Source organism: Oncorhynchus clarkii, chromosome 1, assembly GCF_045791955.1.
Source record: "Oncorhynchus clarkii lewisi isolate Uvic-CL-2024 chromosome 1, UVic_Ocla_1.0, whole genome shotgun sequence".
In the NCBI taxonomy this organism is placed as follows: domain Eukaryota; kingdom Metazoa; phylum Chordata; class Actinopteri; order Salmoniformes; family Salmonidae; genus Oncorhynchus; species Oncorhynchus clarkii.
The window spans coordinates 37,947,019-37,974,475 of NC_092147.1; the positions used below are offsets into that span (position 1 = coordinate 37,947,019).

Genomic DNA, 27,457 nt, shown 5'->3' on the forward strand with positions numbered 1-27,457 from the left:
AAGCACAGTGATAACACATTTATTTGAGGATGCCTAGCCTGTCTGGGGACTGCTCATGTACGAGGAGGACGCACACAGACTAAGAATCTCTCTCAGAGCTTCCTTTTATTTTACTGAATCATTGCAAACTAAGACTGACTGCAATACTGCTTGACTAGTCATCAAATGCCTGTAGAAAAATGCAGTTCTCTAATCTTTATTTTCCAAATGCTGAGTAGCTGCTGGCATATTTCTCTGAAAGGAAAGTTTCATTGTTCATCTTCACATCAAGAAAATCATTATCAACCTAAATTGGTCTGGCACCATTCTATGCAGAATATAATCTAGAATAATTGAAACATTCTAGGAAACAATGCCAGAGCTGTTCTATTGGAACACATGCCTGCAGCCAAGGACTCTATCTTCCCTGTGTTCCTCCTGGATTCTTATCAAGCCTTCCAACCAAGTCAGGTGGCTGCTTTTCCCCTGTGACTCTAACCCCACTCTACCTTCTCTTCCCTCTGCTCTGTAGATGAAACAAGTCTGACTCTGTCTAGAGAAAGACACACATTTGTTTCAAATAGTAGGAGGCCTCTTTCATCCCACCCTGATAAAAGGAGTGCAACGGAAGCTCACATTTCCCTTCATGTGTTTAACTGCAACTCCCAGGGAACTCAACACAACCAGAGAGAGAATGACAGCTTGCCCTGGTGTGTGTATTAGCAACTGTAGTCATGCAGGAGAAGAGCTAGATAATACTAAAGCACCAATGCCTTTCCAAGTTGTCAACATGTAGAATTTATGAAGTCCACTCCTAGATGTATGAGCTTCACACAAGTGTGGCTGAATATGTTCCCCTCGGAGGCAGTGGTATGTAAGGGGTTAACCATGCAGGTTTAAGGCTTCTGCATACTGGATGTTTGTGCAGGAGGAAGTGATTTCCAGAAACTGCAGCAGTATTGACTTCCTCAATGTGTTTGTCCACTGTGGTCCATGGTGTTGTGTGAAATGCCGTGTAGTACAGTAATAAGACTAGCCTATTCCCCATCTCTCTATCGCAGTCTGTTTAGAGCTTATGGGAAGTGGCCATCTGAACTTCCAGTCTGTGTGCACAGTCACCTAATGATGACTGGATGATGGGGAAAGAGTCTGGAATGTGTAAAGAGATGGCATCATCAGCATGTCTTCAACAAATCGTTATATATTTCACAATGGAGTGAATGCATTCCATAATGGTGCTACAAACCCCTTATAGCTAATCTTCTACGTATGTCCAACCACAAGGAATGCTATAAATGGCTTCACTACAAAATATGATAATGCTAGTTCCTTTCTTAGAACAACTGTTTCCCTCTTTAGCCACAGAATAAACAATACTCTTGTCGTGGCCATAAGGGACAAAAATAGCCCGTATTAAAAACATTTCCTCGAACACAATGTTGTTGATTCCCAATCAGTTGCTCCAGGGCATTTGTTTAGTTCAGTAGATAAGGTAACACCTTCCAGAATGTTCTAATCTGAGGAGAAACTGATTGTTTCCTGCGAGAATGAGGGTGAAAGTCATGTGATCTACCCAAATAGAGTGCATTACCCATTTATCATCGTTATGAGGACTATCATGGGACCCCGCATGAGACGATCTTACAATAACCGCTCTGTTCCTCCATATTTTCTCTACTCCCATCTTCACACACACAAACAAACACACACACTGAGATATTAATCGAGTGATAGCCTTAATTTTTTTATCTTATACCACATACATTACATGCTCGGCGCGGCAAAAGATCCAGACTCCGCAGCATCCTAATGAGGCTCCTCAAACAGCAGATGAATAATCAGCTCAACACTTCTTAATGCCATGAAAAAAATACTTTTAATATACCATTCACCACCAGCTCCTCTCCCTGTTTTTACTGTGTTTGTTTGTTGTTTTGGCTGCCAACAGAGCGATGAGACTTGGCCATCTGATCACACAGAACAGTGTTAAAATGGAATGGTGGTAAATGTCATGCCATTTGCAGCCATGGGACATCTCTCCTTTTAATAGCACTGTAACAAAGCCTACCTGAAATGGCTGAATGTCATCCCAGATAAGCTCCCCGCCTTGTAACTTTGATGCCTATGGTGAGTCTTAGCGGCAGGAAGCTGGTCTGTGTGTGGGTGTGTTCGTGTTCTCTCAGTGTGTGTATTGTGTCTGTGTGTGAGTGCATGTACGTGTGTGTTCATGGGTGTGCGCTGGCATGTGACATTGTGGTCGAGCCGCTTTGCATTACTCCATCACTCGATGGCACAGGGACAGCTTTACTCCGCTCAGTTCAGCGCGGCTCCTTCCTGGGGTTGTATGAGGGCATCCTGGATGAGCCTGTGTAGAAACACAAGTCTATTCTCCTCACATAGAGAAAGCCTGCAGGGTGGCATGTGGTGCCGAGTTGTAATGGAACGTACCAGCCATTTTAAAAGGGCCTGCTAGGTTCAAAGGAACACATCCCCTTTCTCCTACCTCTATGCCTCAGCTCTTTCCAGAGGCGGTAGCCCCGGACTTTGAGTGACCGGTCTGGACAGCCTGTGTTTGGTCCTTGATCTGAGTCCTGTCTGTCTAGAGGCTTGGCTTCTCTTCCTCAAGGTCTGGTGGGTCACTATCACGCTAGGGAGGAAGCATGTTCATGTAGCACCAAGCGGTTTTCCTGACCACATGACTTGACTAGGACAAACTCCAGATCCTAGTTATAGGTAGGGCTGTTGCGGTGAAGATATTACCGCCACACCAGCAATCTTGACCGCAGTAAAATTCCACATGACTCTTGAGTCATGGTAATCGAGTAATAAGGGCTTTATAAATACATTTGATTAATTGATCACGTTTTATGCACTCTGGACATGCTTTAGTAGTACCCAACTTTCTACCGACCATCAGGTCCAAATGGCCTGGTACTCAGGGCTCTATTGTCCCTCTAACCACTCTGACAGCAATGCAAATACAATCGAAAATCACATCAAACACTTATCATCAAAACAGTAGGCCTATCATACTTTTACAACTCACCTCACTGTGATGATCAATTTGAAGAAAGAAGTTCAACAGCAGGTTGTGTAAAGCATGGTTGTCGTGGATGTTGTTTCAAAGCCTAACACAACGAAATGGACAGCGCTTTCTAAGGTGATGATTGATTCAAAACACCCATGAGCATATTAGAGTTTATGAGCCAAAGCCCCTCCCCCCCTCCAAAAAAATATATAAATATAAAAATTATGATTGTGCCATTATACAGTACATAGCCTATTGCATATTATGCATGGAAGAAAAACTAAATTGATTTATTATGTTGTTGGTACATAATTGGCATAGCCTTTGAGTGGGACTGTATTATGCATACTGGATGGACTTACCTTATACCACGATCCAAAATGTATATCTATGAGTCCAGGAGCAAACATATAGCCCTAGGCAATGCTGTTGGTTATTTGATTGTGCAGGACGGTTTACAGTTAGCCTACAATTAGTGAATTTGTATTTGATTTTGAATAGCCTAGTAATAGGGAGTGTTTTATATTTTCATAATTAATTGGGTGACACTACCTCTAGTTGTACAGAATATTTCACCACCTTACGTTTCCATCTCCTCCTCTCTTTCAACAGTTTAGTGAAATATATTTTGTTGCGATGTTCCCAAACAGATTTCACATGGTTTCCCAAATGAAGCACCGGGTAGCTGCAGGAACAAGGTTGGAGAGCCCATGGAATACAGAGTTTACGCGGAATATCACCTTTTGCACAACATGAGCATGGTCCTCAAACAGTGGTTGATGCATGGAGTGAAATAAGTGTTCTTATAATTATTTCTCAACTACTCATATTAATCACATGCTCCGCTATAAAAACCGAAGTAGCCGACAAACAGACCGGCGGGAAAGCGCACCGCCTACATTCTCTATTCGAGTCCATGCAGATTCGTAGTGCATGGGTCAGCTGTTTGTTCACCGGCCCGCAATTGCTAATAACCCATCCGCAACCACCCGATTACATATGTGATGAAGTGAAAATTGAGGCCCGCACCCAAACATAACCCAGAAATATAGAAAATCAGCTGTAGGCTACAGTTGAAGATGGCAGAACGATTTTTTTTGACGGGGTGCAGAACTTTTTTGTTTCTGCCAACACAATCTCACACTCATGTTGTGTTGGTTTCTGCTTATAATTTTTGTAGACTATTTGTTAGTCAATTTGTCTATAATTAGATACATGTAGCTTATCTTTTGTCATTATATGTTGCCCAAGAAGATTAAAATAAACCCTTGCTCAACAGAATAATGTAATAGATTACTAGAATGAATGCTTCAATCGAGTTGACATCGGTAAAATAGTCTGTCGATTTTCGAGAAGAAAAGACGGGAAAGATTTACTGTGGAAAATGTCCAAATAACATCAGTTTGACCAGTTGTAAGGAAAAAGAAAGCTGAGATAATGAGTCAACCCACGCATCACTAATACAGATGCATCTGTTCCTGCCCGTTTGATAATGGGCCATTCTACATCTAAACAAATTTGACATATTAGTAAAAACAAGATTAAATTGAGAGTAGTCTGATGGGTGAAAATATGATCACTTGATGAGAGAACAGCTGTGCAGCCTGAGGCAAGAAACGGAGCGCACGCTTTTTTATAGGTCTATAGTCACATCATGCAGCCCATATGTTTTGATTTCTAAGACATTCTAAGGTTTGTAACATTCACAACTAAAGTTGCCAAAATCTAGAATATAGGACCAAATTATCACGTTTACGCTCAAAATAGTCACTTCATATGAGCACTCGCTACGAAATGGGGAAAATATCCTTTCTATTTTATTCAGCGAGTTACTATGAAATCATATAAAATAAAAGAATGGCACGGGATTTCTAAGCATAAACTCTTATTAGCTAAATGAACGAACAAACCTACAGCCTATGGCATGGAGCATACCCAGATAACATACAGTAGGGTAGGCCAACGCATATTCTTTTCTTCTGAAATAATTTTCTTCATATCATAATGTTTATTTAGACCTGACTAAAATGCATGTATTTTATTGTGATGGTGTATATTAAATTGATTTATTAAACTTTTTTAAAGGTGTGCATCAGCGGCTTGAATATACTGACAGTTTTTCCAGTACTTGTGATCCTATGAGGAAAAGTCGCTAGCTAGCCTATATACAGTATAATGTCTAGTCAAATGACTTACTAAATTACTTTGAAAAGGTTAGCTTTTAATATACTACCATAATAATAATATTCTCTGACAAATCTGTGAGCTGCTGGGCCCAGAACAAGACTTCATGTTAGCTGGTTAACTCTAATAATGGGACTGACCTCACTGAACTCTCTTTGATAAATTGGTGCTTAGGATTTTAAGTCTATAGTGAGCCTAAATGGTGCTTTGGACCATAGATGTACAAGGAATATTCTATGTTGAGTCTTCCTGAGGGATGTTTACGGGTAGCTAGTCAGTTATAACATTAGCACTGAGCTTACAAATATGGGGCTGTGGGATTTCATTTATAGGGCTTTATAACTTTTCTAGTCCAGTGTTAATGAGTTGAGTGGGAGACATTGAGCTGTTTGTATCGTTCAGCTGTATCAGACGCTGAGCAGTATCTAGTCAGGTTGAAACTGCTGGAGACTGACACCATAGTACATTGGTAGGGAGAGGGGGAAAGAAAGGGGAGAGTTAGATATGGAGAGTGAAAGTTAGATGGAAAGGGTAAGGTGTATAGAGGGAGGGAGAGGGTTAGAGAAGGGAGGGAAAGTTAGGCTGTAGGGAAATATAGAGTTACAGAGATTTAGTGAGAAGGAGGGCGTGAGAGAGAGAGAGAGAGAGACTTAGAGAGGAGGGGAGGAGCTTTAGAGAATGGGAGAGTTTGAGCGATGAGTGAGTGGTAAATGGAAATGAAATGGATGTCATTACCCAGTCTGTTTCCCAGAAGGCCTCAGTGGCTGGGCGGCCGGCTTGGCACAGGGGACCCTGGGATATGTTACATGGAAGAGCGGCGAGCGCTAGGGTGGGTAAAACACACCCATGAATCATTTATGAGACCCTCTCAGCATCCCACTGCTCTTAACAGCCCTGCTGTCTGAGCTACAGTACATGCTGAAGGGACAGCTAACCTGCAGAGGGCTACTTTACACACAGAGCCAGAGAAAGAGACACCTACATTATCTTTGTGAAGCATAAGTGTGTCTTGTGACTCTGTGTGTGTTTGCAGGGTCGGACAGCTTCCATTTCCCTTAGTTGTGTGAGCTATGTGTTATTATAGTGAAGGGCGCTTATGAGTAGAGCACATACAGTTGAAGTCGGAAGTTTACATACATCTTAGCCAAATACATTTAAACTCAGTTTTTCACAATTCCTGACATTTAATCCTAGTAAAATTTCCCTAGGTCAGTTAGGATCACCACTTAATTTTAAGAATGTGAAATGTCAGAATAATAGTTGAGTGATTTATTTCAGCTTTTATTTCTTTCGTCACGTTCCCAGTGGTTCAGAAGTTTACATGCCCTCAATTAGTATTTGCTGGCACTGCCTTTAAATGGTTTAACTTGGGTCAAACATTTCAGGTAGCCTTCCACAAGCTTACCATAATAAGTTGGGTGAATTTTGGCCCATTCCTCCTGACAGAGCTGGTGTAACTGAGTCAGGTTTGTAGGCCTCCTTGCTCACACACGCTTTTTCAGTTCTGCCCACACATTTTCTATGGGATTGAGGTCAGGGCTTTGTGATGGCCACTCCAATACCTTGACTTTCTGGTCCTTAAGCCATTTTGCCACAACTTTGGAAGTCTGCTTGGGGTCATTGTCCATTTTGAAGACCCATTTGCGACTAAGCTTTAACTTCATAACTGATGTTCATAACTGATGTTGCTTCAATATATCCACATCATTTTCCTACCTCATGATGCCATCTATTTTGTGAAGTGCACCAGTCCCTCCTGCAGCAAAGCACGCCCACAACATGATGCTGCCACCCCGTGCTTCACAGTTGGGATGGTGCTCTTCGGCTTGCAAGCCTCCCCATTTTTCCTCCAAACATAACGATGGTCATTATTGCCAAACAGTTCTATTTTTGTTTCATCAGACAAGAGGACATTTCTCCAAAAGTATGATCTTTGTCCCCATGTGCAGTTGCAAACCGTAGTCTGTCTTTTTTATGGCGGTTTTGGAGCAGTGGCTTCTTCCTTGCTGAGCAGCCTTTCAGGTTATGATGATATAGCACTCGTTTTACTATGGATATAGATAATTTTGTACCGGTTTCCGGAAAAATCTTCACAAGGTCTTTTGCTGTTGTTCTGGGATTGATTTGCGCTTTTCGCACCAAAGTACGTTCATCTCTAGGAGACAGAACGAGCCTCCTTCCTGAGCGGTATGACGGCTGCGTGGTGCCATGGTGTTTATACTTGCATACTATTGTTTGTACAGCTGAACGTGGTACCTTCAGGCGTTTGGAAATTGCTCCCAAGGACGAACCAGACTTGTGGAGGTCTACAATTTTTTTACTGATATCTTTTGATTTTCCCATGATGTCAAGCAAAGAGGCACTGCATTTGAAGGTAGGCCTTGAAATACATCCACAGGTACACCTCCAATTGACTCAAATTGTGTTAATTAGCCTATCAGAAGCTTCTAAAGCCATGACATAATTTTCTGGAATTTTCTAAGCTGTATAATGGCACAGTCAATTTAGTGTATGTAAACTTCTGACCCACTGGAATTTTGATACAGTGAATTATTAATGAAATAATCTGTTTGTAAACAATTGTTGAAAAAAATACTTGTCATGCACAAAGTAGATGCCCTAACCGACATGCCAAAACTATAGTTTGCTAACAAGAAATTTGTGGAGTGGTTGAAAAACTAGTTTTAATGACTCCAACCTAAGTGTATGTAAACTTCCGACTTCAACTGTATTCTTCCCTTCCGTTCATTAATCATTACCACATACACACACACTCTTAATTTACCTAGATGGCTAACAAGAGGTTATCGTACATAGACAGGCTCAATGCTTCTCACTGATGCAATCCCATCTGTAGTCATTGATTGATTGACTGAATCTGGTTTAAAATCAATAGGACAGTTCTCTGAGTGCTTGGCTATAGATTTCTCATAGAAAACTAGGCCCTCTACTAACGAGGCTTCAGCTCTCTTTTGAGAGATAGACAGAAAGAGAGAAATGGATAGAAGGAACGAGAGACAGAGACATGGAAAGAGAGATATAAAAACAGAGATACAGAGAGAGAAAGTTAGTGATTGCTGGGGCTGTACTGGGTGAACGGATTGCATACTGTTCACATCACAATAGTTCTGAAACTTTTGACATTGCCATCCAGGCAACACAGTGCCTCCAGGCTTATTCTGTACAGTTAGTGACACTCAGTGCCTGCGAGACTGAAATAATCTAGCTAGACACACACACACCAGGACGTTTCTACAAGGTAGTATTTCATAATATAATTTTACATTTTTAAAGTGGAGTGTTTGTGTCATCAAACGTATTTCTAACACCAGTCAAATCCCAAAGAACAGTGATGAGTGGTCAGGAGGGTGTTTTTGTCCCTGCCATTTACATACAGTGCATTCAGGAAAGTATTCAGACCCATGGGCTTTTTCCACATTTTGTTATGTTACAGCCTTATTCTAAAATGTATTATGTTGTTATTCTCATCAACCTACACACAATACCCAAAAATGATGAAGGTTTTAGAATTCTTTGCAAATGTATAAAAAATTAAAGAATGTAATATCACATTTACATGAGTATTCAGACCCTTTACTCAGTACTTTGTTGAAGTACCTTTGGTAATGTTAAAAGCCTCAAGTCTTCTTGGGTATGACGCTACAAGCTTGGCATACCTGTATTTGGGGAGTTTTTCCCATTCTTCTCTGCAGATCTTCTCAAGCTCTGTCAGGTTGGATGGGGAGTGTCGCTCCTCAGCTATTTTCAGATCTTTCCAGAGATGTTCAATCGGGTTCAAGTCCGAGCTCTGGCTGGGCCACTCATGGACATTCAGAGACTTGTCCTGAAGCCACTGCTGCATTGTCTTGGCTGTGTGCTTAGGGTTGTTGTCCTGTTGGAAGGTGAACCTTCACCCCAGTCTGAGATCCTGGGCGCTCTGGAGCAGGTTTTCATCAAGGATCTCTCTGTACTTTGCTCCGTTCATCTTTCCCTCGATCCTGACTAGTCTCCCAGTCCCTGCAGCTGGAAAACATCCCCACAGCATGATGCTGCCACCACCATGCTTCACCGTAGGGATGGTGCCACGTTTCCTCCAGATCTGACGTTTGGCATTCAGGCCAAAGAGTTTCATTAGACCAGAGAATCTTGTTCCTCATGGTCTAAGAGTTATTTGGGTTCATTTTGCGTGCTGTCGTGCCTTTCAATGAGGAGTGGCTTCCGTCTGGCCACTCTACCATAAAGGCCTGATTAGTGTAGTGCTGTAGACATTGTTGTCCTTCTGGAAGTTTATCCTATCTCCACAGAGGAACTCTGGAGCTCTTTCAGATTGACCAAGGAATGATGGTCACCCCCTGACCAAGGCCTTTCTCCCCTTATTGCTCAGTCTGGCTGGGCAGCCACCTCTAGGAAGAGCCTTGGTGGTTCCAAACTTCTTCAATTTAAGAATGATGGAGTGTGTGTTCTTAGGGACCTTCAATGCTGCAGACATTTTTTGGTACCCTTCCCCAAGTCTGTGCCTCGACACAATCCTGTCTCGGAGCTCTACGGACAATTCCTTCGACCTCAAAGCTTGGTTTTTGCTCTGACATGCACTGTCAACTGTGGGACCTTATATAGACAGGTCTGTGCCTTCCCAAATCATGTCCAATCAATTGAAATTACCACAGGTGGACTCCAATCAAGTTATAGAAACATGTCAAAATCAAATCAAATAACATTTTGTTTGGTCACATACACATATTAATCGAAATGCTTGTTGTGGGCGGTGCAGCCTGCGGTTGCGGGCGGTGCAGTTGCCGTACCAGGCAGTGATACAGACCGACAGGATGCTCTCAATTCTGCATCTGTAGAAGTTTGTGAGGGTTTTAGGGGTCAAGTCAAATTTCTTCAGCCTCCTGAGGTTTCAGATCGTCAGTGATAGACGCCGACGAACTTGAAGCTTTTCAACTTCTCCACTGCGGTCCCATCGATGTGGATAGGGGCGTGCTCTCTCTGCTGTTTCCTGAAGTCCACGATCCGCTCCTTTGTTTTGTTGACATTGAGTGAGAGGTTATTTTCCTGGCACCACTCTCCCAGGGCCCTCACCTCCTCCCTGTAGGCTGTCTCGTCATTGTTGGTAATCAGGCCTACTACTGTTGTGTCATCTGCCAACTTGATGATTAAGTTGGAGGCGTGCGTTGCCACGCACTCATGGGTGAACAGAGAGTACAGGAGGGGGCTGAGTATGCACCCTTGTGAGGCCCCTGTGATAAGGATCAGCGAAGTTGTTGCCTACCTTCACCACTTTGGGGCAGCCCGTCAGGAAGTCCTGTACCCAGTTGCACAGGGCGGGGTTCAGACCCAGGGCCCCGAGCTTAATGATGAGCTTGGAGGGTACTATGATGTTGAATGCTGAGCTGTTGTTAATGAACAGCATTCTTACATGGGTATTCCTCTTGTCCAGATGGGATAGGGCAGTGTGCAATGCGATGGCAATTGCATTGTCTGCTGATCTATTGGGGCGGTAAGCAAATTGAAGTGGGTCTAGGGTGTCAGGTAAGGTAGAGGTGATATGATTCTTAACTGGCCTCTCAAAGCACTTCACGGTGACAAAAGTGAGTGCTACGGGGCGATAGTCATTTAGTTCAGTTACCTTTGCTTTCTTGGATACAGGAACAATGGTGGACATCTTGAAGCAAGTGTGGACAGCAGACTGGGATAGGGAGAGATTGAATATGTCTGTAAACACTCCAGCCTGCTGGTCTCCGCATGTTCTGAGGACGCGGCTAGGGATGCCGTCTGGGCCGGCAGCATTATGAGGGTTAACACACTTAAATGTCTTACTGACGTCAGCCACAGAGAACGAGAGCCCACAGTCCTTGGTAGCGGTCCGTGTCGGTGGCACTGTGTTATCCTCAAAGCGGGCGATGAAGGTGTTTAGCTTGTCCGGAAGCAAGACATCGGTGTCTGCAACGTGGCTGGTGTTCCCTTTGTAGTCCGTGATTGTCTGTAGATCCTGCCACATATGTCTCGTGTCTGAGCTGTTGAATTGCGACTCCACTTTGTCTCTGTACTGATGTTTTTCCTGTTTGATTTCCCTACGGAGGGAATAACTACACTGATCCTCGCCCTGAGCTCGTCTACTTTATTATCCAGAAACTGAACATTAGCAAGTAATATACTCGGAAGCGGTGGACGGTGTGTACGCCATCCAAATACCTCTTCTCGCCGGCGGTGTTTTGGTTCAGCCTCTGGAATAAGTTCAATTGCCCTGAGGGTAACGAACAAAGGATCCATATCGGGAAAGTCGTATTCCTGGTCGTAAGGATAGTGAGATACTGCCGCTCTGATATCCAAAAAGTTATTTTCGGCAATATGTAATAACAGCAAAAAAATTCTGGGTTAATAATGCAAGAAATAACACCCCAAAAAATCAAAATACTGCAAAGTTGCTTAGGACCTAGAAGGGGAACTGCCATAAATATCAGCGCTGTCATACATAGGATGATCAATTGAAACAGGATACACCTGAGATCAATTTCAAGTCTCATAGCAATGGGTCTGAATACTTATGTAAATAAGGTATTTCTGTTTAGTTTTTAGTTTTTTAACATTTTCAAAAACCTAGTTTTTTTCGCATTTGTGATTATGGGCTATTGTGTGTATATTGAGAAAACAAATTAATTTCATATTTTTTTAGAATAAGGTTGTAATGTAACAAGATGTGGAAAAAGGGAAGGGGTCTGAATACTTTCCGAATGCACTATATGTTATATGTTGGAAAGAGTGTATGTGTTTGAGTACTCTCATGAGTTTAAGTACTCGCATGTTAGCATGAAACAGGGCTGAAGGTTAAAACGGTTTCAGTATGCTAGCGTTTGTTCCAATTAATGGTTGATCTGACACACAACATGAACATTTTTCACTGCACTTGACATATTCCAAACAATAAACACACCTTTGAGTTTGAGATTTTGGCATTGCTTATACATTTAACCTTCTAAATAGTTGTATTTGTAAATTTGGAGTACTTTATTAGTAGGCTAAACGAATACAAACCTTGAATCGAGTGCTAGAGTACTCTTGTCCATCCCTAGTTAGAAATAAGTCCTTGTGAGACCTCTAAAGCCAGCTCCAAAGTAATACAAGCACATCAAATAATTATCCAAGTGCAGGAACATTTGAAAGGAGTAGAAATAGCTGCACACAGTTTGTCTCTCAAGCCTGTTTGATTTCCATTTTGAGTCTTGAATGTTCCTTCTCTGTATTTTTAGTGGCGCTTACTTCTCTTTTGAAGTTTCTCTGTCAGTGTTGCATGTAGTTATCATAGCATTTATCAGATGTTTTATGTAGGCATTTAGCAGAAAAGGGGTGTTTTCATCTGGCTTTTCTCACTCCTTGAAGATATATGGGGTCAACAGAGTAAAACCCCCTGTGGCCAAAGCAGGAGCTAGCTACACATTCTCTTTCATATGCCAATGATGGAGAACTTCTCTCTCTCCCTCCCTCTCACACTTAGAAGGAATTACAGGGAGTAGCCTTCACCCCTCTCTCTCCTCTTGTCCCCAGACAAACCATTACTCTGTATAACATTGGAGCAACGATATAGGCTTGTGTGATTTCTAATGCTACTGATGTGAGGAATAGGCTTACTGCTGTGAAGGGGTGTGTGTGTGTGTGTGTGTGTGTGTGTGTGTGTGTGTGTGTGTGTGTGTGTGTGTGTGTGTGTGTGTGTGTGTGTGTGTGTGTGTGTGTGTGTGTGTGTGTGTGTGTAATGTCGAGATGAATCCAACTCCCATTTAATATTCAATGCCCCAGTGAAGCATGTTGAAAACTCAGTGTTTACTCATTTGGTTAGCATATTTCCAAACCCCATAGAGGGATTTAAGATTAAACATTCATCCCAGTGGGAACATTTTGAATTAGAAAAGGCTACATTGAGTATACAATGCGTTTCATCTCCCTTTCTCAAAATGTTTCTATTTCCCTCGATCCCTCCCCCTCACTATTAATTCCAATCTCCTCTTTACTCTTCCTCTCACTCTCTTTCACTCTCTTTCTCTGTTTTTGTTATATCTTTCTCTTCTCAGAACTGGTAATCTGTGTCATCATGGTAAGAGATACGTGGCAGGGCAGTTATCTATAGGTGTGTGTTTTCCTACCTTATCAGGACCAGAATGTCCTGACAAATCACCAGAAATGTCAGGACTTTTTTAATTTCCTGAATTTGTTACAATGCTATTTTAGGCTTGGGGTTAAGGTTAGGGTTTAGGGAAAATAGGATTTTGAATGGGAATATATTATTACTCCGGGGAGGGAGGGAGATCTTGGTTTGTGTGTACTGTGAAATGAGGGATGATGAAGCTTTGCAGTGTGGGATGTGTGACATATGGCTGGCTAGGAGATAGAGGCTGGAGAACAGCAGTGGAGCTTCTCAGAATTCACACCTCTTTAGTCCATCTCTCCCCTCTTGTCTCCAATCTCTCCCATCTCTCCCCTTAAAATCACCTCTCTTCCCTAATGTCTCCCCTCCTATCCTGTCCTCTCTTCCATTGTCCTCTCTTTTATATTATTTTCCCTCTCCAGTCCTTAGTTTCTTCCCCTCAAATCTCTCCCTCAGGTCTTTCCCCTCATTCTCTTCTTTCCCTCATCTCCTGCAGCAGACAGACAGCAGAATGGATTTGAAGCAGTCCAACTCATGATTTATCATTGGTCGTCCTGACTGTCACAGTCTCAGCTTCTAGTAATTAACCTTTTTCATTAGCCTCCCTTCATTCTCCACTTCATTCTCTACTCAATCTTCCCTTCACTGTTATGCACACATTTCACAATGCCACAGCGTTGTTATTGTGACACCACTGAATGGTTCTCTATGTATGTATTCTGCCAGGTAATTCATTATGAATTGGCTCTTGTTACAGAATTGCCCTGAATAACAGGTGTCATGGAAAGACAAAGCCCAGATCCAGATAGACATATGAAACACACTGGATTAGCTCTGAGGGAGCAACCAAACAATTAGTCTGGATTTCACAATAAACAATTAGCCTGCATTTCAAAGTGAATAATTAGCTTGCATTTCAAAAACACAATTAGTTTGCATTTCAAAATGAATAATTAGTGTTTCTGAGAGAAACCCTATAGTTTCTGTTTTAATTTGTGCTTTAGTCAGTGGACCAGGACTGAGTCTGCCAGCCAGGAACTCACCATGGAGGTTTGATTAGCCCACTTTGCACCTGTGTGTGTGTGTCGGGGTTTCCGTTAGCCGGTAATTGCTGGCTTTTGTCCGAAAATAAAACCCAATGAAAGCTGATAATTAAAATATTGTTCCCGGCCAAATTTACTGGGAGAAAAAACAACGGTAGGCAGGTTATCAGCATGCCACCCACAGGGTTGGGGAGTAACGGATTACATGTAATCTAATCTATGTAAGGGATTACAAAAAACGGTAACTGTAATTCGATATGTTACCAGCAATAATATTGTAATCAGATTACAGATACTTTTGAAATTCTAGATGATTACTAGAGGATGTTTGTAAAAAATATATATTTTACACTTCTCTGTCTCAATCACATTCAAATCAGCATTGAAAGAAGGCGCAAGTTTAAGTTTGTTCCACCTGAGCGAGCCTGACCACAAGTCAGAGACTACTCTGATGACACACCAAATGTGTTTGATGGATTCCGGGAAAAGAGCAGGAATAGCTTTTGTGGGCTACAGTCCAAGCTATGCCTTCCAATGGTGGGACTTCTGTTGGCATCCAAAGATTATCCAATTTGAATAAACGCTTGGAGGTAAGGATGACAGTAGTGGTGTAGTCTACGGCGATATGGATATCACTTATTATTCATATCTACATAGCGCATTGATGTGAATCACACTGCTGCTCTCTCATTTAGCTATTTGCGCCTTACATATTGTGGTTGTGGATGGCTGTTCACAAATCTAAATGTGCATTTGAACCCAATATTGGTTGAATTCAAGAAGTTTACACTGCCTATCAATCTTTTTTTTGTTTTTACCAGTGGACAGCCAATGAAAAATGCGCTCTTGCAACAGCTGCATAGCGCGGATCCCAGCCTATGGAGTAAAAGTGGGGCTTTTATTGCTCAATCTAATTCATGCTGATAAAACACTTTTGATAGACTTAAAGGGGCAATCTGTAGTTGCTACATCAATTTTTGGACTTAGAAATTATATATATTAATGTAAAGATAGAATTGAATCATTATTATATGTAGTAGAAAGCGATGGGTTAGAAGAAGCCTACATAACCAACCCATAAAGTAAAATGTAACATCCATATACGGCCAGCTATGTAAACTTTAACATTGATTCATACTGCAATAGATGTCATTCAATTGGTAACATACATTTTTGTCTTCTTCTAATGCCTCTTAAGGGGAAAGTAATCTAAAAGTAACTGAATAATCAGATTACATTACTGAGTTTGGGTAATCCAAAAGTTACGTCACTGATTACAATTTTGGAAGGTAACTAGTAACTGTAACGTATTACATTTAGAAATTAACCTACCCAACCCTGGCCACCAACCACTTTACAATATGAGCTGGAAGCTGTATGCATTTTGAAAACATACTTAATTGTTTGAAACCTGCATGTTTTACTTCATATTATGAAGTATCTCTTACCTTGCTTCAAAATCCGACCATAGAAACATGTAGGGAATTATTTTTTAGATACTTCATAGGAGGAGCATGAGTTTCAAGTTTGGGGATGCATTCACTTTATACTACTACCGATCTGCGTGCCAGTTATGATTTTCCTATACACATTTTTGTGGAACAGTTTTATTTCAATAATAACGTTTTTGTTTCTCAAAATCATTGTCACATGGTTAATCATAAAAATCTTAAAATGATACAAAACCACATTCAGTTGGTGTCTATTCCACAAGTAACCACCGGCTAAATCTATGACGTTAAAATGCCTATTTACTCTGTTCCATCTAACTGCAAAATCCACTGTCTCATGAGCCCAGCCAGGCACTTTATAAACTTGATGTCACGATCGTCGTAAAGGGGAGACCAAAGGGCAGCGTGATTAGAATACATTCTTCTTTATTGAAGGAAGAACACGAAGAACACTTAAACAAAAACAACAAAAACGAACGTGCCGCTAATACCAACGAGTGCAGACACAGGCAACTAGACAATAACCCACCAACCACAATACAAAACAGGCTACCTAAATATGGTTCCCAATCAGAGACAACGACAAACACCTGCCACTGATTGAGAACCATATCAGGCCAAAACACATAGAAACAGACTTAACTAGACATGCAACATAGAATGCCCACTGAAATCTTAACCCTGACCAAACAAAACATAAAAACAAACAACGCAAACAATGGTCAGAGTGTGACACTTGATCTCCACTATAAAAAACATCTAGACATAATCTCACATTTCTTTCAGACTAACATTTAGTTTTCAACAGCTGAGTTTGAATTAAACCTTGGTATCTGTCTCTCCAACATTTGCAACATTGTTTCAATATTCAAATATTCCAGCTATCCCATAGTAATGAATGTGTTGGGACGAGACAGACAGGCAGGCAGCGTTTCTTAGCCAGTCAAAATCATGAATCAGCTGGCATAATTTTTATGGATATATACAAAGAAATGTCAATTGAAAAAGGTCAAATTAAACGAAGTGCAGCTAGTTTGCAGTCTTTCCAGATTCAGTTTGAAGTTATTGTATTAGCTGTGTTGTTGGCTAGCTCCTCTGAACAACAGTGTCCTAACGAGAGAGCACATTTTCTATGCCAGGCGAAATACCGCCTCATTAGCTCATTGTTATGTATCCAAATAAATGTCACTAGAAAACAGCTTAAAAATGCAAATGCGGCTACTTTGCTGTTATTCTGGCTGCACTTTTTGACACGACTGTAAGTTAGCCGTAGTTGGCTAGCTAGCAAGCAAGGGATAAAAAAAATGTCTCAACATTTTTCATTATCCTCAAGACACATTATCTAAACACATATTTTAGATGCTTTTCACTGAAAGATGCAACTCAATAATCAGCAAGGACTTTTGCCACACATGCTGCCTATGAAAGACTTCCTCATATGCCATCGTTCTCCTGTTGTAATCCTAGTCATACAGTATTAGCAACCCATACAAAATTTCTCCATCTTTAGATTCACCATCTTTCTCAGTTTCTAACTGAGATATTCATCTCTGTCATATACCGCTCTCATCAGGTGCAGTGTTTAGAATGTTTTTTTTCCCACTAATTGCATTTTGGCAAATGTTTCAAAATGACTTTTTATTGGCTGCTTCCGAGATTATGGTAATTCATCCTGTTAAGATGAATTACCATAATCTAAATGTGATTTCTGTAATTCTGAGCACTGTTGGTGGATGCCCTAATGGGTTATGCACCCAATACATATGGGTCCGGTAAATATCTCAAATGGCAGATAAATGTAAATCTTCCCGGTCACATTTTCCTATCGGAAACCCTGGTGTGTTTGTGTGTGTGCATTTAGTACGTACGTCCATGATAAGAACAACAAAAGCGCAATCAATGAGCAATTCAGCAGATACATTTCTTTTGATGTGCAGTGTGCGTGTACGTCAATGCATGTGTGTGTGAGTGACTGTGAGGGCACAGAACATTAAAAAGCACAGCGACAGCAGTCAATGAGCTACGACTGTGAAGCTGACATTTCCAACTCTGGAGAGTGGCTGACTAAACACTGACTCATCCTGCTGTGTGTGAGAGGGTTTGTGTAGGATGTGAATGTTGATGTGCATTGGGCTGGCTCTGCTTGTGGAGGGTAGGGTATAACACACAACCTGAATTAAAGTGCATGGTGGTTAAAGTGAATTACAGGTATTGTCATCTCTATCCAACAATTGAGACCAATGTTCTTCCTTAAGAGATAGACATGATTGACACAGTCTCCAATAATCTGGATAGGCTGCTGTGCACTCCCCCTGCTCAGGCACCAGGAAATAGGCTCAGTCTCAGTCAATCCAGCCACTGTGGGCAGGCTGAGCCAAGCTACCAAGAAGAGGGTCTCTGGCTGATTAACTCTGCCAACATCCCCCCAGAACACACACACACGTGTGGTGGTGAAATAAGGGCTCAGACTGAGCAGCTCTGTCAGGCACCACTGAGCTGGAGCCAATCCCCAGAGGCCAATATTGACTCTGTCACAGAGAGTGGAAGCCAGCATACCTCTGGAGGAGAGGACAGAACAGAAGACAGAATAGGTCTGACACACACACACACCAGGACATTGAGTCAGGTTATTGAGTCAGGTAGCGTTGGATTATGTTCATTACCTTAACAGACAGAAATCATGTGCTCTGCAATGGACTAAAACAGAATAACTGATAGAGATTAGCCAGAATCTCAGTTGGTGTATGTTCAGTCCTGCTTGAGCGAGAGGGGATGCGAAAGAGAGACATGGGCAAAACAAGAGTGGGAACAAGAGATTGGGAGAGAGTGGGGGCAATCAGAGAGAGTGAGAGAGATACAGAAAAGAGAGAGGTAGAAAGAGGTAGAGATAGTCAGTTAGAAAACAGTGAGAGTGCAAGAAAGAAGAAGCAGAGAAGGAGAGCATTTAAGGAAAAAGGCCATTTTAAGCTTGGGAATTAGGTTTAAGTGTTAGGTTAGAATTGGGGTTAGGTTTAGCTTTTTGGGTTAGGTGTTAATGTGGATGCTACCATGATTCTGAAAAATCATTAATGAATTGTAAATAATGATAAGTGAAAAAGTTACCAATGCATAAATCCTCCAAGAAAATCCTAACCTTCCCTGTTCTCGGTAATTGTGAGAGGTTAGCATGTTTTGGAAGGATGGTGTTTGTGCATCTGTAACGATTCATTCATGATTATCTGTAATCATGGTAGCATCCACATCATGGTAGCATCATGGTAGCATCCACACGAACCCCCTAGAGTAGATGTCTAAGGCCCTGCGGAAATCTAATTGTCATAATAAAAAAATCACCATATATATCTGTCAGTTTAAGCTTTTTTGCAATTCTACGCATTCCACCTATGTCGCACTTCCTCATCTGCTGTGAAAGGTGACAGAGCTAGATCTGTGTTTGTCAGACCATGAGACATCCCGCAAATCAGTCTTCTCACAAAATAATCTGTTGTGTCCGAGCGATTTGTCCTTCAAACTTAAGATGAGACTCTCACAAACACGATGGTGTTTTCCGCTTTGCTCTATGGCCCCCACAAGAATCTTAGGACTCAAGTCGGTTCAGCCGATCTGCCAACCTCTGTCTGTAGCGTCCAAACAGTTTGGGCTACACACTAATATGACCCCTCTGTGGAAAGGTGAGACTCTCACAAACACATACAGTGGGGGAAAAAAGTATTTATTCAGCCACCAATTGTGCTAGTTCTCCCACTTAAAAAGATGAGAGAGGCCTGTAATTTTCATCATAGGTACACTTCCATTATGACAGACAAAATGAGAAGAAAAAAAATCCAGAAAATCACATTGTAGGATTTTTTATGAATTTCTTTGCAAATTATGGTGGAAAATACACGATTCCATATGTATTATTTCATAGTTTTGATGTCTTCACTATTATTTTACAATGTAGAAAATAGTCAAAATTAAGAAAAACCCTTGAGTAGGTGTGTCCAAACTTTTGACTGGTACTGTATATATAGAGAACGTTTAGTGCCAAAAATAAGGGGTTAAATACATGTAAAAAAAAATATGTTTCCTGATCTTTCTTATACCTCTCAGATATAGAACAGACACTTCAGAACAAACTTCCTTTAGATTTTTTGGGGTGGGGACTATCTGTTCCATGTAGTGAATCTGTTATTCAATGTGTTTGTATGGGCTTCAAGGGGTCTTACAATTCTAAATCAAATACCTAAATGATCCTTGGTATGACCTTCTTAATAAAGAAGGGTTTAGACTGTTATGGTTAATGTAGATGTGTTCAGAAACATATTCTATTATTATTTACAAAAAAAGTCACTCCAAAATTACACAACACATTATTGACCATTCATTTCCGCTGGGCACAACATAATCCAAAACACAACCAAAAAAAATTGTGTTTTTGTGTCCAAATGTATCCAGCAAGTTTGTGGAGTCACAAGCTTGATGTAGTCATTGCATGCTAGGAATATGGGACCAAATACTAAACCTTTGACAACATTTAATACACTATAAGTTAAATTGTCCAAACACTTATGACACCTTCAAAGGGGGGTACTACTTTCAAGTTTTATTAGTTGTATGTACAGGATACACATGGTATACACCGTCCAAACGAAATGCTTAATTGCAGGTTCCTTCTCGACAATGCAACAGCAATAATAAATAAAAGATAAGAATATGAAGATAAAGTAAATGGCTAGATACATAAATGAAATTCATTTCTAAATGGTAAAATAGATATGTATGAAAGCACCCTCAAAAGGTGACATTATGTGACATTACTATCGCCTCATATAAAACATTAGATCTCAAATCCAAACTGCTCGAGTATAGAGCTAAATTAAAAGTTTTAGCTTCACTGTCCAAATAAATACATAAGGGTATCTTGATTGTAAAACAGTGTGTTTTGAGCTGAATATTGAGAGTTGAGAAATAAAAAGTATACCTACAGAAGGACCCTCTTCTCTTTAGCATGGACCACAGTAGTTGCTTCCTAAATTGTGTTTTACCTAAATTGCATTATGACGTGTTAAAAAAACATTTGCACGAGGGAAGAGAGAGAGTGTGAGGTTTTCTCATTAGAGCAGCCAGCCCCAGCGAAACAGGCACATACAGGAATCATGAAGATAACATGCTTTACAGTTTGACCAAATTATGGTTTTAGCCGCCCCAAAAATATAACGTTTTGATTGAGGTGACCAGGTAGAAGGTGCAGCTCACACCAGTGCGACCAATTCCAAATGTAACTTGCACGGGCAAGTCAAGAGGTCGCAAAATGCGTCTAAAGGGTTGGGTGTGTTTGTGTGTATGGGTCACCCTGTTGGTCTCCCTGCCGGTCTGTGTCTGTGCGTGCGCATGCGTCCGTATCTGTGTGCTGTGATGCATGCAGTCTGTCAAATCTCTTTTTGTGTTTGTCCATATTTTGTAGGATGTGTTTGTGCTGTGAGTGTATTTAAAGACAAAGGTATGATTGGCTGCGTGACTGAGTTTGACTTGCTTCTTTGTGTGTTACTATAGTGATTCCTCTGAGGGCTCACACACGCTCTCTGTCAAATCAAATACATTTTAATTGGTCACATGCAGATGTTATTGCGGGTGTAGTGAAATGCTTGTGTGTGTGTGTGTGTGTGTGTGTGCGTCCAGACTGCTGTTCATTGAGGAGTGTAAAGGTCTCTGTATCTCTGACGCCGTCACTCAACAGATTGGCAGAATTAGTAACGATTCTGTGCTGATTCTCATCTCTGACACACATGAACACAGCATGACTCAAACTACATGTATAGTACAGAATATCTTCAGCAAGATTATTTTCCTCTTATCTCTCTCTTTCACAAACACACCTGAACGCACAGAGCATGAGTCTCGTACTGTCCATACTGTACTGACAACTGCCATCATGACCCCACTTAAATGTATTTCAGACACACACACACACACACACACACACACACACACACGCACACAAAGCTCAGTGTGGATTCCAGTGCTGAGCCCCATTCTCCTCAACATAGCAGGCAGGTCTCTCTGAGACTCCACTTGAGATTATCCTATCAACGGGCCCTGAAGAACTGTAATATTCAATGTTTCTCGAAGGACATGGAGAGAAGTCGCCGATAGACATGGCTGCTTTGTTTCAGGCTCCTGAGCAACTTTCCAGTATTTTTAAAATGTATTATGTTATTTCTCACGATATTAACCCAGAACGTTCTTTGCATTATTACATACAGCCAAAATAACTTTGGGATATCAGAGAGGCGGTAACACATTAACATTTTGACCAGGAATACGACTTTCCTGAATTGGATCCTTTTTTTGTACCTTCCAGGGCGATTTATCTTATCCCAGAGGCTGCTCCAAGACGCTGCCGGCGGAGAAGAGGTATTCAGAGTGGACTTTTAGTCGTGGCGTGCACACCATCCCCCGCTTCCGAGTATATTACTCACTAATGTTCAGTCCCAGACAATAAAGTAGACGAACTCAGGGCGAGGATCTCCTTCCAGAGAGACATCAGACACTGTAACAAACTCTGTTTCATGGAATCATGGCTCTCTCCAGATATACTGTAGTTCTGTTCTTGTCTATTGATGTTCTGTATTATGTCATTCTGTATTATGTTTCATGTGAGCTGCTGCTTTTGCAACAGCTATTAGGGATCCTAATAAAAAAACAAATACTGTCCCCGTCCATACAGCCATCTGGGTTTTCAATACATCGTGCTGATAGGAATAAATAAGAAAGGCAGAGGTGTATGTTCCATGAACTAATGGTGTGATTATGATAATGTACAGGAACTCAAGTCCTTTTGTTTGCCCGACCTAGAGTATCTCACAATGAAATGGGACCACATTACCTCCCTAGAGAACTTTCTTCGATTATCATCACAGCCGTGTATATCCCCCCTCATGCCAATACCACGACAGCTCTCAACTACACTGGACCTGGTGCAAACTGGAAACTGCATATCCTGAGGCCGCATTTATTAAAGCAAATCTGATGAAAATGCTACCAAAGTTCTATTAACAAATTGTACTCGCACTTCAAAAACTCCTGACCATTGTTACTCTCCCTTCTGGGATGGCTACAAGGCCCTCACCCGACCTCCCTTCGACAAATTAGATCACGACTACATTTTGCTCCTCCCTTCCTATAGGCAGAAACTCCAACAGGAAATACCTGTGCTAAGGTTTATTCAACGCTGGTCTGACCAATCGGAATCCATGCTTCAAGACTGTTTTAATCAGGCAGACTGGGACATGTTCCGGGTTGCCTCTGAGAATAACATTGACGTATACACTGACACTGTGACTGAATTTGTCAGGAAGTGTATAGGGGATGTTGTTCCCACTCTGATGATTAAAACCTATCCAAACCAAAAACCGTGGATAGAAAGCAGCATTCGCGCAAAACTGAATTGTGCAAACCACCGCATTTAACCACGGCAAGGTGACTGGGAATATGATCGAATACAAACAGTCCACTTATGCCCTCCGTAAGGCAATCAAACAGGAAAAATGTCATACAAAGTGGAGTCGCTATTCAATGGCTCAGACAAGACATGTGGCAGGGACTCCAGAAAATCACAGATTACAAAGGGAAAACCAGCCATGTCGCGTAACACAGTGCCGTTGACATGGGCCGCTCCCGAGAACTGTGAGCTCTTGTTCTCCGTGGCCGATGTAAGTAACACATTAAACGTGTTAACCATTGCATGGCTGCCGGCCCAGACGGTATCCCTAGCCACGTCCTCAGAGCATGCGCAGACCAGCTGGCTGGAGTGTTTACGGACATATTCAATCTCTCCCTATCCCAGTCTGCATACAACCCCAATAGAGCCACGGATGAATCATTCTCCATCACACTGCACACTTCCCTATCCCATCTGGACAATAGGAATACCTATGTAAGAACACTGTTCATTGACTACAGCTCAGCCTTCTACACCATAGCACCCTCCAAGGGTCTTGGACTTCCTGATGGGCTGCCCCCAGGTGGTGAAGATAGGCAACACTTCCACTACGCTGATCTTCAACACAAGTGCCACAGAAGGGTTCGTGCTCATCCCCCTCCTCTACTCCCTGTTCACCTACGACTGTGTGGCCGCACACAACTCCAACAACTTCATTAAGTTTGCTGACAACACGACGTGGTAGGCCTGATCACCAATGACAATGAGCCATCCTATAGGGGGAGGTCAGTGACCTGACAGTGTGGTGCCAGGACAACAACCTCTACCTCAACGTCAGCAAGACAAGGGAGCTGATCGTGGACTACAGGAAACAGAGAGCCGAGCACGCCCCCGTCCACTTCAACAGGGCTGTAAAGATTAAACATGGTCCACACACACCAACCCAGTCGTGAAGAAGGCACAACAACGCTTCTGCCCCCTCAGGAGGCCCGTCAAGATTTGGCATGGGCCCTAATATCCTCAAAGTTCTACAGCTGCACCATTTGAGAGCATCACCGCTTGGTATGGTAACTGTTTGGTGCTACAGAGGGTAGTGCGTACGGCCCACTACATCACTTGTGTCATCCAGGACCTCTATACTAGCTGGTGTCAGAGGAAGGCCCTAAAAATTATCAAAGACTCCAGCCACCCAAGTCATAGACTGTTCTCTCTGGTACTCCGCTACAAGCGGTGCCGGAGTGCCAAGTATAGGTCCATGAGGCTTCTAAATAGCTTCTACCCCCTTCCTATTGCCTAATCACGTTACCCCTACGTACCACATTTACATCGTACCCTTGCACATCGACTAGGTACTGGTACCCTGCGTATATAGCCAAGTTATCGTTACTCATTGCGTATTTCTTCCTTGTGTTATTATAAAAAATGAATCATTTTTTTCCTCTCTGCATTTGGGAAGGGCCAGTAGATAAGCATTTCACTGTTAGTCTACACATCTTAGTCACTTTTATCCAGAGCGAGTTACATCAACAGATTTCTTTTACCTAGTCAGGTCAGGGATGTGAACCAGCGACCTTTTGGTTACTGGCCCAACGCTCTTAACCGCTAGGCTACCTGCGCCCAACGACACTTGTTGTTTACGAAGCATGTGACAAATATAATTTGATTTGAGCAGTCAGTGAAACCGAACTCTGCAGGGATTTGGTACCAGTCAGATATTGCCAGACTGCCAGTAAAGTTGGAGGCCACAGACAGAAGGCACTGTCCGACTGTGTGGAGGACAGAGGAAGGGTGTAGTGTACAGAATATGCCTTCCCCTAGCCTTAAAAGCTATTTTATGAGTGAGTGGGATTGTGGACTCTGTCCGCAGGTACCACATTGGGACATTTCTGTGTCACGTGTCCGCAGGTACCACATTGGGACATTTCTGTGTCACGTGGCGGAGGTTTTGTAATGTATTTGTCTGTCTCTAGCTGTCTGAAAATGTCATGTGTGTGTACATGTATGCCCTCGTGCTATCGATGTGTTTCTTTGGTTTTCATTGGGACTTGATATCAGTATCTCCAATGTTCTTTTTCTGTGTCTGCAGGTGTTCGGGGATTATTATCACTTCCGTCATCACACCGTAGTGAAGAAATCCCTATCAGGCCACAGGGGAACATATGTCCGACTGCAGAAGGAACCACAGGTATGTTACTGAGTCATAAATATGCAAATGTCCCTCCAAACCACACAATAACTGCTGGACCTGTCTGTGTTTGCATTCTTATTTTGTGGCGCGTATTGATTTTATCCAAATGTTAATGAGAAGAGGAATCCTGACATTAGCCCATCTGTTACACAAGGACGTTCACAGACCCAGAAGTTTGCTTTGTTTAGGCAGCTGGCTGTAACTGCGCTCTCAGCTCTCTCGACAACAGAGAACAAGTATTTTTCACCTCGAAGTCTGCTTGTTCTATTCAAATCCTCCAGCATAATTGTGCATCAAAACTCTACTTTTCAAGTTCAGTTCCTCGAGCATTCTCTCATTCTGCCTTATGCAGTACAGTTACAGGATACAGAACTGTATTGTTTGGATCATTGTTCATTTCGTCAAAAATAACTATGACAAACGAATGACGACAACGAGACGAGATGCAATGAAAATGTTTTTGATAACTGTAGCAAATTAGTTTTCATTTTAGTTGACGAAAATGTGACGAGACGAGAATTCCACTTGAGACTAATGGACATTTCATTTGACAGGAAGCTCCTTCCTCATCACTTTTTCCCCCAGGTCTGATGCATGGTCTGATTGAGCTTATCTGCACGGCTCTCCCACTCAGCTCCCGGGCGGTCACTCCAGTCACTCGACAATCTTTTGATCTGATGCACAGCCAGGACACAATTGTAACTAACCTAAGCTAGAAACAATCATGTTTACACTCTATTACGTGTAATTTAGTGTGCTGGGGTATTTGGGTAGAGATCAGGCCTTTTATGTACTACTACTACTGTAAATCTAAAGGGAGTTATCCAGATGTTCTTATGTTCCAAAAGCCCAAATACAGATGTAGGATCTTAATTTGAGCCATTTTGCTACAGCAGGAAAATAATCCTGCAGCAAAAGGAAATGTGGATTACAATTATTGGAGAAAAAAATGTGTAGGGGTTGATAATACATTTTTCATTGGGGCAAATCAGGTCTGACATTTTAAAGTGGAAATTACAAACAAGCCTTTCTAAACCTTGAATACACTACAAGTTTGCATTACAAAGGAGTAATTAAAAATGAGTCCCTACATCTGTATGCACCCTGATGAAAACGCTGGAAGAGCTTGACACAGCCCCAGGCTGTTGTGCCCACGCTGCTTTCTGGGCCCGGACAGTGTGTTAGCTTTAACCCTTGGCCTCCAGTCCTCAGGGCTTCTGGTAAAACATCCCCTTAGCACATATGAGTTGTTCCTCCAATTCGGTGCCTTTTGAAAGGAGTCACTTGGTGTAACTTTATCTTCATAAATGACTTTGTCAAAGCAACAAAATAACTAGGGCTTTAAAATGATGGTGAAAACTTGGAGAAATGTTGGGGTTAAGTGGATTCAAATATTCATAGAATCATAGAGGAAGGACATGTCAAAGTGCTGATTTTTGGCACTTTAGCAAGTCTTTATTTATATTAAAAATTAGGTTTAGGCCTCCCGGGTGGCGCAGTGGTTAAGGGCGCTGTACTGCAGCGCCAGCTGTGCCACCAGGGACTCGCGCCCAGGCTCTGTCGTAACCGACCGCGACCAGGAGGTCCGTGGGGCGACGCACAATTGGCATAGCGTTGTCCGGGTTAGGGAGGGGTTGGCCGGTAGGGATATCCTTGTCTCATCGCGCACCAGCAACTCATGTGGTGGGCCGGGCGCAGTGCGCGCCAACCAAGGTTGCCAGGAGCACGGTGTTTCCTCTGACACATTGGTGCGGCTGGCTTCCGGGTTGTATGCGTGCTGTGTTAAGAAGCAGTGCGGCTTGGTTGGGTTGTGTATTGGAGGACGCATGACTTTCAACTTTCGTCTCTCCCGAGCCCGTACGAGAGTTGTAGCAATGAGACAAGATAGTGGCTACTAACAATTGGATACCATGACATTGGGGAGAAAAAGGGGGTAAAAAAAATAAATTAAAAAAATGAGGTTTATTCAATTCTTCATGTGGTCTATACTAAAAGGCACTTCATTTAATATAACAGGC

The 27,457-nt window shown here is 42.1% G+C and overlaps 1 protein-coding gene across 2 annotated transcripts in view; it reads left to right on the plus strand.

Annotated features, from left to right (window-relative positions):
- LOC139406663 (furin-like) overlaps nt 1–27,457 on the plus strand; it is a 160,369-nt gene that overhangs the window by 60,975 nt on the left and 71,937 nt on the right. For both annotated transcript variants that reach the window (XM_071149521.1, XM_071149529.1), the window contains exon 3: nt 25,338–25,436. In XM_071149521.1, the coding sequence (XP_071005622.1) occupies nt 25,338–25,436 (99 nt within the window). The remainder of the gene's footprint in view (nt 1–25,337; nt 25,437–27,457) is intronic.